This window comes from Ambystoma mexicanum, chromosome 3p (genome assembly GCF_040938575.1).
Source record: "Ambystoma mexicanum isolate Mex_15411 chromosome 3p, UKY_AmexF1_1, whole genome shotgun sequence".
NCBI lineage: Eukaryota > Metazoa > Chordata > Amphibia > Caudata > Ambystomatidae > Ambystoma > Ambystoma mexicanum.
Genome location: NC_090925.1, coordinates 615632952 through 615647390, shown reverse-complemented (window position 1 = coordinate 615647390; position 14439 = coordinate 615632952). Strand labels below are relative to the sequence as shown.

Genomic DNA, 14439 nt, shown 5'->3' with positions numbered 1-14439 from the left:
TTCAAGGTATGTAACAAGTCCTTGGTTTCTTTGGGAGAGAAGTTCTAAAAGTTATTCAAAGTTTTCCCATTGGAAGCAATAGGCTCAGCACATTAGTTAGTGCTTTTTAAATCGGTGACACTTTTAGTAGCAATTCAAAATCAGGTTACCAGCAAAGGAAAGGAGCTGCTAGCAATCCTGATCATCTAGGGGTATCTCCAACAGGATTCCTATATCCAGGTTCCACTAACAAAAGTAAGGCAAGGGTAGCTATAGGTAAGGACTTACCCCCCAAAGTGAAATTGTACCAGGGGGACTTCAGAACATGTTTTCAAACCTACCCCTTGAAATCTGATCAGAATGAACAAAGACCCCAAGTAAGTCTAGAAGTAAGTCTAGGTCGTTGGGGGACAACTGCTCTCGCCATAGGTTACGACTTTGAAGGTCTAGCGGTTACAGGTGTAGAGTGTTGTTCTTGGACAACCTTTGGTGGTTATGGTCTCTGTCAGCGAACTCATGGCTATTCGAACTACCAGATTGGGACTTGGGCTGAAGATGAACAATCTCTGCTTTGGATTCCCACTACTATAGGGGGCCGTTAGGATTCTGCAGTTAGGAGCAGCAACGGTTGGTAAACTGCAAGGGGTCTGCAGGTAAGACGTCAAAAGGCAAAGGATTCAGGCTCTACCAAGGCTCATCTTGGCAGTGAGTAGCAGAGCTGTGAGGCCCAGATACCACAACAAGAGTACACTGCAAGATGCACAGCAATAGAGCTGTGTGAGGTCCAGGCAATGAGGAGTCCCCAGTAAAGGAGTCACAGCCACTTCAGATGATGTGCACCAGCAACATACAAGCTGGAGACTCTTCAGAACTACAGAAGGACGGTCCCAGAACTGTTTAGGCCTCCCAATTCAAAGTAAAGAAGCACCCAGGAAGGTCTCCCTTGGGTAATGGTTGCCTAAGCTTCCAACATCTCTTGTACTTCAGAACCTTGGCTTCAGGGGGAGAGAAACTGAATGGATCCAAACCGTTCCTGATGTATAGAAACCTGAGCTAGGCAATCCCAGCACGCCTATGAGGGGGCCGGCAACATTTAAACCCTGATAGGCTTTCAGACCATGAACAGCCACACTCTAATAGTCATGAGTCGCTCAGGCTGGGAAAGTGTACTTGGGCTGCCCGCAGCACCTTACCCAGTCAAATCAGTTACTCACAAACAAAGGCTACATCCAGGGCTCTGCCAAGAGCCTGCAAAAAGAATGGCCACATATAGGCATGTCCTACTGCTACCCAGGAGGACGACGGCCAACAAAGGCAGCGAGTTGAAAAGATAAGGCTTAAACAACAAGGTTAGCGATTTTGCCCACTGTTGTAGTAAAAAGGTTGATGCACAGCAAAAAACATCTGAATCGACTTGATGCGTATTTTGCCATTTGTCCTTTATTTTAGAGGTCTTGACAATGAGCGATCTCTTAATCAATTTTATTAAACTAGCAAGATCCATATAATTGTTTTGGAACATTTTAGTTCTTCCTTGTCAAACATAGAAACATACTGCAACATGTAAGATAGAAAGTCCAATTGTTTCCCCACTTTTGGAGCTCCCCACAGGTTTTCCTTGCATTCCGTTATACTCAGACATTTTTCTCCAGTGAATTCTATTCAGATCTCACTGGGAATGTGACACATATGGAAGTGGTACTGAAAAAAACTCCTACCATTAAAGAAGACATCTTAATGGAAAATGTTTGCCCCAGTAGCACAACAAATAAATAAAAAGTACATAAATTACAAAATCATCAGTGGTACATTTTTTTAATCTGTGTTTTAGAATCAAGGTTATTTGTATTGATGGCAGCAGCCGTTATGCTAATATGTGGTTAAGTTGGAAGTATGAATTAAAGGTACTCCACTCAAGTCACTGAATTGAAAGCGACAACATTTATGAACTTAAAAGGCCACTGCCCAACACAAATGCAGAACAGTACAACCTCAAATACAGGGGGCACCGTATTTGGTTAGAATTCCTTGTTATGTTGTAGGATAATCTTTGAATCAATGCGCTGAATTCTGAGCTCCAGCATAACGTAAGCCGTATCCCAGTGAGGGATGCTTTTCTTACTTTGTAGAGAAGTGAGCACTTCCTCATCACTGTTTTGGGTCAGCTGCTGTGTTGATTCAGTTTGCCGCATTGATTTTTTCCCTTCAAAGCTGTGAAGACGCTCTATGTGGAACTTGAGGTGCCCATTCCGGTTAAACCTGAGAAACAAATGATACAAGGATTAAAAACCAGGAGAAGCAGCAAAATCTGAGCCTTACATGCATACCCTAGGAAAATAAATCCAGTGAAGACCACTTAATAATGTCATTCAAGTATCGGTATCTTTCATAAATGTGCGTGCTTTGCAGGTTTCCCCTTCTCAGGCTGGTAATCTTAAATACATAAATATCATAGTACTTAAAAACAACCCTTTATACTAGCTTTACAACAATCTATCTACATAAACAGGCCCTTTTTTGTTGCAGCCATTGATAAGCAATGTTTTTTCTTCCAGCATTGGGTCGTTTATATATTAAATTGATTTGAAAAGAATACCATGCATTGTTCTGCATGGCTAGGTGGGTAATCTGTCATTTTCTTCCGTTCTTTCTGATGAATGTTCCTCCCATGGCTTCCTCATTTCTACGTCTCGGGAGGATAGCTCAGAGGCAACATGCTCACCTTGGAAGCAAGACGACATGGAGCAACACATGTTCGATCCCCGGTTCAACGCTTAGAAACCTCTGGGTATTAAGCGCGTTATAAATAACCTATCATATCATATCTATAATAATCTTATCCCCAGCAGAGCTCTTCTCTGAAACATTTCTGTCCGCCAGGGTGCGCAGCGAGGCTATGCGCCAGCTCCATCCGATGGCTCTACACGTCCCATGCAGATCATGAAGTCGGGGCAAGTATATATTGAGGCACTGCACCCTGTGACCTTCGGTCCATCCTTTTCCCCCCGCACTCTGATGCTGAGGGACCACAGAACCGATGGTGTATTAGCTATTTGCCACAAGGGGCAGGTAGACAGTGCGATAAGGAATCTGTGGGAGGAACATTCATCAGAAAGAACATTACCAAGAGGTAAGTAATTAGTTCTTCTGATGGATTATTTCCTTCTACGGATTCCTCATCTATGATAAAAGCAGTATGTAAATCCGGAGGAGGGAGCAAGCAATGACACCACCTAAACCAGAAAACCCTGCAGGACTCCCCAACCACAACGGGCATACTGGCCCGCAACGGAACGCCAGCAGTAATGCTTAGAAAATGTGTGCAAGGACACCTAATTTGCCGCCAGGCAAATGTCCAGGACAGGAACCCCTGATCCCCCCCACCCCCTCTTCTGCAGGTCAGAGGTTGCTGCCACTCCTATAGGTAGAATGAACTCCGAGACCCTCAGGGACATCCTGCTCAGCTAGATCGTAGCGTTCAGAAATGCAGAGAATGATCCACCTTCACAGGGTCTGTTTGGTGACCGCTCTGCCAACACAAGCTCTAGTTTAACCAATGAAAAGCTGGTCATCTTTCCTAACGTCTCTAGTAAGAGACAGGATTTAAGGGCCTTAACCAGGCCCCACTGATGGAAGAGTGAGTCGGAGGAAAAAAAAAACAGGAAGATGGATCTTCTGAGAGAGAGATGGCAATCCGAGACCACTTTTGGCAGAAAGGAGGATCACACTCTTAAAATCACTGTCTTTTGGAAACAACAAATAGGGAGGTAATCCATACAACACCTGGAGCACACTCACCAGTCTCGGAAGTGATAGCAACCCGGAAAATCACCTAAACGGTGAGTAATATAATATAACAGGCATGAAGGGGCTAAAACAGAGAGCCCATAAGAAATGTCAAAACTAAATTCAAATCCTATGCCTGAACCACAAACTGGCGGGGAGGAAACTGGTTACACAAGCCCTGCAAGAATTGCATAACACTGGGGATTGTGAAAAACAAGCTCTGTTCCGGGAACCTCTTGAAACCGAAATAGCAGTGAGGTAACCCTTTACCAGTGATAAATGACAGGATAAAGGGTCCAGATCCCTCTATCAGCACCAAGCTGAACATTTACGCCATCTGCAGCCATAAATAAACCGTGGTGGGTCTCAGAGCTGGAAGGAGTACATCGAGGACGTTGTTCGACATGCCCCACTCTCTGTATCTCAGCCTTTGAGTAGTCAAACATGAAGGCACAAGTTCGGATGGAGCACCCACCCCTCTGGCTGGGAGAGCAGGTCCACCCTCCTTGAATGGCACCAAGCAGGGCAGATGGCCGTGTCTAGCAGCTCCGGATACCATGTTCTCCGGACCTAATCTGGAGCAATCAGAACCAGCATGGTTCCCGTCAGGGAGAATTTTCATTTCTGTGCCAATTCCCTTTAACCTTAGAGACCCTCTGCTCTTTTGCGGGACTCAGGGCTTTTTAATTTTTACACCTGAGTGAGTGGGACCATTTTCTCACTCACTCATGTGTTTTTCTGACTATGATTTTCTGTGTTCCTTACTGTTTTATGTAGTCGGGTAAATGCCATAGGCATCTGCTTTTGCATTGTGACACACAACACCTTCTGTGCAGTGCCACTGAGAAGTCTCTTGGACTTCTCTTAATGTTTAACTAAATGTTCTAGGGTGAACTACTGTTCACAAGAAAGGTAAGATGAGCCCTGACTTTCTTACCTTTACTTTATGGGTCCAGCACACAACACCCTATGTGGAGTGCGGTGGGGTTACATAGTAATTCCTCATGTAACATTTTGTTACACTAACTCACTTGAATGGTTGGTGGCAGTGGTTTCTTTTTTACTACCCAGTGACATGTATCTGCAGGCTGATACCTCAGCTGCAGTGCTGCATTTAAGGGTGAGGGAGGGTCCTGAAACTTTCCTGTCCTTTGTCTCTAGGAGTACCTGAGTGAATCCAGTTCCAATTGGCCGTCTGGTTGTCATGGAGGACAGCGACCCTGCTGTGTGATTGACAGCCTAGAGCTGTGAATGAATGGTAACTTGTAAAAAAAAAAGCGAGGTTTTTGGGACTAATAAGAGCGTGGACCACTGGAAGACAACATCCGAAGCAGAAGACGCCAGCAGCAGCCACCTGGACCGCAAAGTTCCCAGTGAAGCCCTGCAGCTGTGCTGACCCTGTTTTCGACTCGACCAGGAAGCCCCGTAAAGGACGACTTCCTCCCTTAGGCTGGTGGGACCAACTAGCCTCGAGGCAAACTATTTTGGCGCAATCCCCGACTTGCCACAACTTTCCAAGGCTGCAGAAGCTTAATACCTGGGGTACCTCGACCACCTGTGAGGTACCCCAGGTACATTTTCTTGCCAAGTGCGAATCCAGCCAGATCTTCGTGGGCATACAGAGGACCCTACAGAAGCAAGAAATCTGCGTCCAGAGTCCCCTCACCAGAGTCCAGGACCGAGGGATCAAGGAAATCCTAACCACAGCTTTTCTGTCTTTCTTTGGCGCTGCGAAAAAGGCACCAAAACCACAAAGCTGCTGAATCGACAGAAATCCATTGCTGCCGAGTCCCACTCACGAGTGCTGCTGCAGGAGCCCACCAGACGTCCTCCCTTTCGTCACCATGACCAAGGACCAGGAACAAGGGTCTACTGCAATGCATCGTGAAGGCAACCAGCTGGAACAACTTCTTCATTTCAAAGGTACTCTGGGGCATTTTATCCTTTTGCCATTCGGGGTGCTCCCTATCTTTCGGAGTGCGATTTAACCCTACACTAAGTTGACTTCAACATAGCTGCATTGGCCTCACAGCTTGTGCTTTCTAAAAGTGACTCCTCTTTGAGTTGCTGAGATTTCTCTTTTGAACACAGAGTATTTTAGAACATATTTTTAAGAAGAAGAGCACCAGAACTTTGACTTTGCCCATTGACTTTGGCTGTCCTGTCTCCCTAAAGGCCTCCTCCTGAACCTATTGGCTTTGGCAGTGCTTCTTCCCTTACAGGTTTTAATGTTGAACAATTTAATGCTGGAATAATAGACTGCCTGCACCACTTTGGGAGAATCTAACTGTTCTTATAACCCATCAGTCTATTCTGATCTAACCCCAACCTTTCCTTACTTAAAAACTCAATATTCCAAAAGGTGATACTAAATAAATGCTATACTGGCCTCAAATTACGTTACCTCCGGGTGCTGGAACATGTGCAACATATGAATGAATTACTCACCTGCTTTGTTGTTCACTTTTTTAATTGAATCCTAACTTGGGATTAATGTTACAGCTAATTACTGCTTTTTAAAGAACGCTTTAAATATTTGTGTGTATAAATAAATAATGTATTATATAACTATGTGTGTAAGTATTTAATTGGATACTTGTATTTACTGATTTGATTGCACAGCTCTACAGCTCACATTACCCCTCTTAAGATAAGCCTGGTTGCTCAGTCACACTACCAACTTGTGTAGTACAGGATTATACTAAAAGGTGGCTTACCTAAAGCCAAGAGATAAGTCTTGTGTAGTCCCACACCAGTTGGACTGCACTAATTCTTACCTAACAGTTCTGAACAGGCGCAAGTTCCGTAGAACCAGCGGAATGACCGTGATCGGCGGGAATGCATAAAGGATGTTGAATGTCCAATCGACTGTTAGCACGCCCCACAGAGCTCTCTGACGAGGACATTCCTTGGAGCAGAACAACTTGCACTTCCTGTTGACACTGAAAGCGAAGAGGTCAACTTGAGGAGTCCCCCAACAGGAGAAGATCTTCGCCAGAACTTCCTGACACAGCTCACACTCATGGGAGGCCAAAGTCTGTCTGCTCAAGGAATTTGCTGTGACATTCTCCCATCCGGCCAGATGGGTTGCCGTCAGAGAGACGTGGTTCTCCAGAGCCCAGAACCACAGTTGCATTGCTTCTCTGTGAAGAAGCAAGGACCCCACTCCATCTTGCTTGTTGAGGTAGTGCATGACCACTGTGTTTTTTGTCAGGATCAGCACGGTCTTGCATTTCTCAGAGGTGAGGAAAGCACCCAGGAACAGCCTGATTAACCTCCGCTCCAGCAATTTTATGTGTTCCAGAGACTCTGCGGGAAACCACAGTCCATTGGTTTCATGCGATGTTACCGAATCAAATTTTACCGAAAAGAAAAGAAATACTGACATAAACTGACATACACTGACATATTTTCTTTTCATTTGGTGAGGGTCGGGGGAGGCAACCCACCACCCCTTTTAGCCCCTTAACTCTTTTGCCCCCAACCCATATCTATTTATTTTTCTTAATTTTTCGGCAATATTTGATTCTGTATTTTATTTTCTGCAACATCACTGGATACCAGTCCATTCACTGCCAGATCCAACAGGTAATCACTCCAACCGTTCATAGACGCACCTGTGACCAAGTTACCTGGAGCCAAGGTTGACGAAACAGCTTGCCTTTCAGAAAGTTGTTTTGCACGGCCCACCACAGCATATCCTGAGCCACCTGGTCCAAAACCTGTAAACGGTCGACATGTGTCCCTAAATCTGCGACCACTGGCAATGGAGAAGCCGCTCAAGTGATCTTCTTGCCTACAGCAGCACAGGGATGCAGGAAGCCAGGAGGCCCAGAAGGCGCAAGAAGGTTGAGGCTGGTTCTCGTTCCTGTGACTGTAAGACATGGACCATTCAAAAGATGTTCGCCACTCGGTCCTCTGGAGGGAATGCCCTGCCTAGAGGAGTGTCCAAGAGTGCTTCAATGAATCGGAGAGACAGACAGTGAAACCTGAGACTTTTGGAGATCAGGGAAAAGCCCAGGCTGTGCAAAAGGGTGCATGTGCGGAGAAGATGCTCTGGCACTAGACTCAGTGAGCGAGCTTGGACATGCCAGTTGTCCAGGTAGGGAAAGACATGGATGCCCTCCCTCCTGAGCTGAGTCGCCACCACCGCTAGCAGCTTGCTGAAATCCCTGGCATCAAGGAGAGACCGAACGGCAGGAACTTGAACTGATAATGCTCATGGGCCACCAAGAAGAACAAGTTACTCTCTTACCTGTTAACGTTCTTTCGATGGGATGGTCCGACGACGTATTCCATATCTATGACAGTAAGCAGCAGAGCTGTGGTGATTACTGTCATAGATATGGAATACATCGGAGGACCCAATCCCCTCGAATCTCAGTTACCTCCTGTGTCTCTGATGAATCGGAAAGTGGATGTAGGCATACTAAAGGTCTAATGACACCAACCAGTCCTGCAGGTCGAGAGCTTGCAGTATCTGGGCAACGGTAACCCATCTTGAACTTGTCCTTGCGAAGGAACAAGTTCAGCAGCTGCAGATCCAGAACAGGAGATAAGTCTCAGTCCTCCTTCGGCACCAGAAATATGTGGAGTACCATCCCCTGCCATGTTCAGAGTACAGTACCAGTACTATTGTGCTCTTTGAAAGAAGAAGATGGACCCCCTCGAAGAGGATGGGTTCCGGAGGCAGGGTGGTGGACTGAGCCCTGTGGTCCAGTGGGTGCTGAATGAATGGGAGAGAATAACCCTGATGATTGACCTGTAAGACCCATGCGTCAGACATGGTCTTAAACCATTCTGAGTTGAACAGGTAAAGTCTCCCTCCCACTAGTGTAGAGTGACAGAGCCAGTCAGTGAGGTGTTGCATCCAGGGGTCCGAAGGAGATGGTGGCTGCAGCTGCAACTCCTCTTGGGCACCTCTACCTCTGGGGAAGCGCCTGCCTTGCAGCCTTCCTGAGAAAGCCGGACCACAGCCTCCAGCGGCATATGCTGGGAAGGGATGAAAACGCCAACCTATGGGAGGCTACGTGGAGGGCTGTTGCACGGTTAGCCCCAAGGACTTAGCCATGGCCTTAGATGACTGCACCTTCTGGAGAGCGCCGTCTGCCTTCGAGCGAACAGGTTCTGGCTGTCGAAAGGCATATCCAACAGCCTGGTCTGCACATTGGCCACAAACCCAGACGTCCTCAACCAAGAATGACGCTTGAGTACCGTCCTTATGGATCGGCCCACACAGTCCATGGCATCCAAGCCGGACGAAGATCTGGCGTGAAGCCTCCTTGCCATCAGTCACCAGGGCCTGGAAACCATCTTGCATCTCTCAGGAAGGTGCTCGGCCGCTCCTGCCACAGCAAACCATAAGCCAAAAGTGAACTTAGCAAGAGCGCATGGAGCATTCACCGCACGTAGGGCAAGGCTGCCCGAGACAACCATCTTCTTGCCCTAAGAGTCACATCTCGTCTGGAGGGTGGAAAGGGAAAGTGGAGGTTTTCAGGGTCGCGTTCTAAACCATCAAGCTTTTAGGGGAGGCATGAGAGGATAGAAATGCCAGATTAGATGTCACTGGATGGTGTTTCCTCAGCAGATCCCTGTCAATTGTCGCAGCAGGTTTCTCCCAAACTTTGGTTTCAGGTGCTTCTACTGCCACATTGAAAGGCAGCAGCGTCTAGGGGCATTGTATGGAATATCACAAAGCTTGTACTGGATCTTGATGGAGCAGAAAAGCAGGCTGAGTGTTAGGGAGAATTCTCTGTAAGGCTAATTTCCCAAACCTAGTGAGTCCCCCAGCAGCTTTTCTGGATTTTTGGGGTTTATTTTTTTCTCTCCTGCTAAGAGTGAGATTCTTTTGCTCCCACTCTTAGACATGATTTGAGGTGTTCCTTTAACTTTCCATGTGTTTTATGGGCTATGGGGTCTTTTACTCCATAGGGTCTCATGTGTTTTTTGATGTGGGTTACACAGCACCCTCTGTGCCGTAACCCAGGGGTGTCGTAGCGACCCCCCAACAGACTCCATACCCTGGGACTGACTGTCTCCCAGGGCATGTAAAGTCACCATTGGCTTTACTAGTCCCAAATTATGAACAGAAACCAGTACAAACCATCATATTGTGGACATACTGGTCGGGGCAATTCAATTGCCCCGGGGTCTGTTTGAGGGGGCACCTCTCTGTCCCCCCTGATCGAGTTTTGGCTGGTGGCAGTGGATACTACTTTTTATATTGGACCGCAAATATATCTCTATGGGATTTTCCCATTGTTCGAGGCTACCAACTTTAATTATTTAATTCGTATAGCCTCGAACATACCGCCGGTTTATTTAATATTAATTCGCCGGTTGGTATTTTTTGCCAGAACTCGATTCTAAAATGGTGTTTCTGTTCTCTTCTGTGACTCCAACCCAAGTCGAGCCCTTTGTTCCACTTTTTGGCGGGCTTCGCCACAGAAGCCTCCAAAAGTGGTGCCACTCTGTCTGGGTACCACAGGGGGTATGGGAGGGGGGTTAGGCACCCTGGACTGAGTTACCTTGGTAAATCAAGTTGCACTCTTGTGTGATTGGCCCAAGTGGTGAGCCGGCCGGCTCACCACTTAGCATGTTTGATTGACAGCTAGGCTGAGTGAATGGGGATGTGCTGCATAAAAGCAGGGCTTTGGGGACTGGAACTTCAGAAGTCGCCACAGGACCTAAGAATCCAAGAAGGGAGAAGCTGAGCCGGCCTGCAACGACGACACCACCGGTGCAGCCCTGCTGAACCGTCTCACCACTTTTCCCAACGACAGAGGAGATCTCCAGCCCGGAGAGTCTTCTTCCTTCGACTGGTGGGGATAACCAGTCTACCTTCTTTTCGCCTTCCTGGAGCATCTCGTGGCCGCCTTGCCTGTGCCAAGCACCCCAGCAACCGGGATACCACGTTTTCACCACTACCGCAAACCGAAAGGGTAGTACCTCTGTAGCGGAGAACTCTGCAGCTGGTTTCTTCCCTGGCAGTGCAACGACCTTCATCTTTCCTCCAACACAAGATCTTCTCTTCCTCTGGACGACGCTGCGACTTGCACCCGCTGCCAGGAACAACTGCCCCCGCTGGAGGATCCTCTCCATTCAAAGTACCGTGTTCCGCCTGGCTTCCCTTGCAACCGATCGAACGGGTGTATTAAATCCTCGTCTCTCGAACTTGGGTTAGCCTGGGACACCTTAGCTAACTTTCCTGCACTGAACTAAACCTTTTTCGAACTACCTCCACAAACTTCGAAGACTCTGTGTAACTGTGTGATCTTGGGCTTCTTCCGCCTGGCTCCCTTGAAAGTGGGCCTGGCACCTAAACTTCCTTGCTCATCAGTAGACTGTGCCTTCCTAACTTGCTGTGGTTCTTTAAAAAGTGTTTAGTGTGTATGCTTCCATAATTCTGCTTTTCCCTCCCTTTTTATTTAACTTGTTGGAGTGCCATCGAACGTTAAGTGCTCACCTCTGTCTGGAAATAAGTGGTGTTAACTAAGACTTGTCCAACAAGTAATCAGGGATGTACATATGATAATAGTGATTGTGTTTTGAACTTATCTTACCAATTTAGTGCTAGTGTGTTTTATAAGTGTGTGTTAAATAAATAATGATATACTTTTACACCCAAGCTCTGGTCAGTGTTTGCTTGTGCTACTGTATTTCTGTACCTATTTTGTATGCTCTGCATACTGCCTAACTCTTCTTGAGGGAAGTCTGACTGCTCAGCCACAGCTACCAAGTGAATCTGTGTGGTACAGACTGCTACCAAGTGGGTTTACTGCCAAACACTTGTAGTCTTAAATCTTTTGCAGTGGTCCCTAAGGGAACTGCACAGGTTTCTGCCTAACACTGAGGCTTGTCTAGAGTGGGAGCTGTCAAGATATCCATCTCTGGGGACATGTCCAGGTCACAGGCGACCCACAGGTCTCAGCTAGCCCAATCATATCCTCGGCTTCCCTTACAATTTGTCTGGGAAATCTCTCTCCATCCTGGACATCATGGGTTCCAACCCGATTGACACCTGATCACCTTCCTTGTCATAGATGGAGTACATCTTGGAAATGAAGGTGTCTCTTTGGGAGGGGAGCATACTCCCGGGCAGCATCGACAGCAAACAGCACTGAGGACATCGAGACCGGGGCCATGTCACCCGTAGGCGGGGTCCTCTGGTGCCTGGACCCTTTGGTCATTAATAGATCCAGGCCTCTGGACCAGTTGGCAACCGGCCGAAGCCAAAGGTGCCGTTGCAAAGATGTCCATTCATCTTTAGGCAAAATGCCTCCCATTCCTCTTTAGTGTAGGAGTGGGTAGGAAAAGGGACTTTTACCTGCCATTCCTGCGACTCCCAGGGGTGGTGGCTCCTCTTCTTAAAAGTTGAAGAGTGACATTGAGAAGAAGCACTCGAGGAGTGGGACCTCTTCCGTTGCTGCTGCTTGTCTTTTTCCTCCTCTTTGTGCGGAGGAGGATTTTTGGGACGGCGCTCTGCATTGTCAGACCTCAAACAAGAGCGCCTCTCAATACTCTTCACCTTGTGGACGAAGGTGACGAGCTTTGCCAACTGTTTCCTGCAGGTCCTTCGGGTGCATGGACTGGCACGACCCGCAATCCAGTGTGTCGTGGCGCTTGCGCAAACAAAGACAGATCGGTATGGATACGAAACCTAAATCTGCTGGACCCAATCCACACACGGTTTAAATCTAAGGCCTTTGACAGAGTCGGCAGGGCGCAGAGACATTATTTTCAGTAAGTGAACATGTTCCAGTCAGTGAACAGAGTGCATGGAAAAAAGGAACAGTGATCACACGGTGCGGCACCTCAATATATACCGGCCCTGAGATCATGTTGGGTTTGTTGAGGCAACAGACGGAGCCGATGTGGAGCTGCGCTGCGCCCCTCTGGCAGCGGAAAGGTTTCAGAGAAAAGCTATGCTGGGGATAGGATTAACATAAATGAGGAATCTGTGGGAGCTAAGAATACATTAGAAAAGCTCTTTATAGCTCCAGTAACTATTGTTTGTCTTGCATTCATATTAAGGGTATTTGTAAAACCTACAATGACTTCTCCAAGATGCTAATTTGCATATATTCTAAAACAAAGCATGTGTGCCTGTTAAGCCACAATTAGTATTTTGGTGGTTCCAGGGTCACTTTTCGAGGTCCTTCAATGTTTTTCTTTTACCCTGTCTTTTTCGATTCCTTAATCTCTTTTTGGTGGCCAGAAGAACTTCTTCTGAAGTCTCCCTCCGATTATATCCCATTTGACCGTATACAAGGTATATGGTATTGGGTCGCCGATAATGAGCCCAGCACCAGGGTGCCTTTACGGCTCGCCATTTTTCCCAACAGTAATTTTATCACCGTATACAGGTTTTAGGAAGTAAGTCGTGGCAGCTATACTTAATTTGTGGGTTGACAAGGGTATACGCCATTTTACCACACTGGGCAGCTAATGTACCATTTTGGCAGCCAATGGGATAGCAATGTGTTTTTTATCCTGCTCCATGCCATTTTGTGTTTCTGGGCTTTGCTTTGTCTAGGTGACCACGAGGTAGGCTCGAATGGACTTTCTGACCATGTGGGCTCTTTGTGAGCCCATCATGCCAGCCTCCATATTTGTCCTAACTGGTTGTTAGGAAAGATTTTATTTTTGCTGCTTTCCTCCCATCTGCCCTCAACTTTACTTTTGTTGCTTGTTGCTCACTTTTATGGGGAAACTGATCAGTCCCTAAAGCTATTAGTACTGGGGAAACCCTGTATTCCTTAATGGAGTTACTGTACTTTTATATATATATATTTTTCTTTTGTAACTTTGTGGTTACAATGACAACGTATGCAGGATGGACTGGTGACTGAAAATCTTTTTCAACCATGTTTTTAACTTTTTACTTGTGCACTTTTGCATGTTAGCACAGGATGCCATAAAGTGTACTAAATACATTAAAATGACTGTCGCAGGATTTTCACCTGTCCTTTCACCATTTTGTACTTTGGCCTTTTTCCTCGTCTCTCAGGTCCGGGATTGCCATTTGTAGAAAGCAAAAGGATTATGGATAAGCATGTGACCAATGTTAGACTACACACCACAGTCCAAATTGCACAGCCGGCAATAATCACGCCATATCACGGACTCTAGAGCGGGGTGAACTGGAAGCTACCAGCCCTTTAAGATGAGTAGCAATACCCTGGAGATAGATGGGGATGCAGATTTTAATCAAACATCAATAATTCAGACGACACAAATAGCTTGGCAAATGTTAGTCTGTTTTAATGCAAGTACTTAAAACAGGGAGTACAACGATCATCAGCAATCGCTGGATACTCTATCAATCATTTCATAAAAAAAGCTGGGTTCTTAAACCCATAATTGGCCATAGCTGACGTGTTGACCAGCGTCATTACCAACGTCATCCTACGCGGCAAACTACTAAAACCTATCGAGAAGCGGGATTGGTTCTAAGTGAATAACTAAGTATAGGTGTTATATCTATATGGAGTAACAGAGAAATAATTGATTAGTCAGCAACAGGTGGGGCAACTAAGCCCTCCCTTCAAGATGGCCACTATGAACGTCACTAAATGTACGACGTGCCATTGGCTACACAAACTATACGAGCCCCAACTACATGGTCCTCTACAATTGGTTGGCTACTAACCCCCGTCAGTAACTTTCCACCTA

The 14439-nt window shown here is 46.6% G+C and overlaps 1 protein-coding gene across 3 annotated transcripts in view; it reads right to left on the bottom strand.

The window, feature by feature from the left end:
* The window catches only part of ZNF335 (zinc finger protein 335), a 1126934-nt gene that overhangs the window by 298699 nt on the left and 813796 nt on the right, over positions 1–14439 (bottom strand). For all 3 annotated transcript variants that reach the window (XM_069651371.1, XM_069651372.1, XM_069651373.1), the window contains one exon: positions 2102–2238. In XM_069651371.1, the coding sequence (XP_069507472.1) occupies positions 2102–2238 (137 nt within the window). The remainder of the gene's footprint in view (positions 1–2101; positions 2239–14439) is intronic.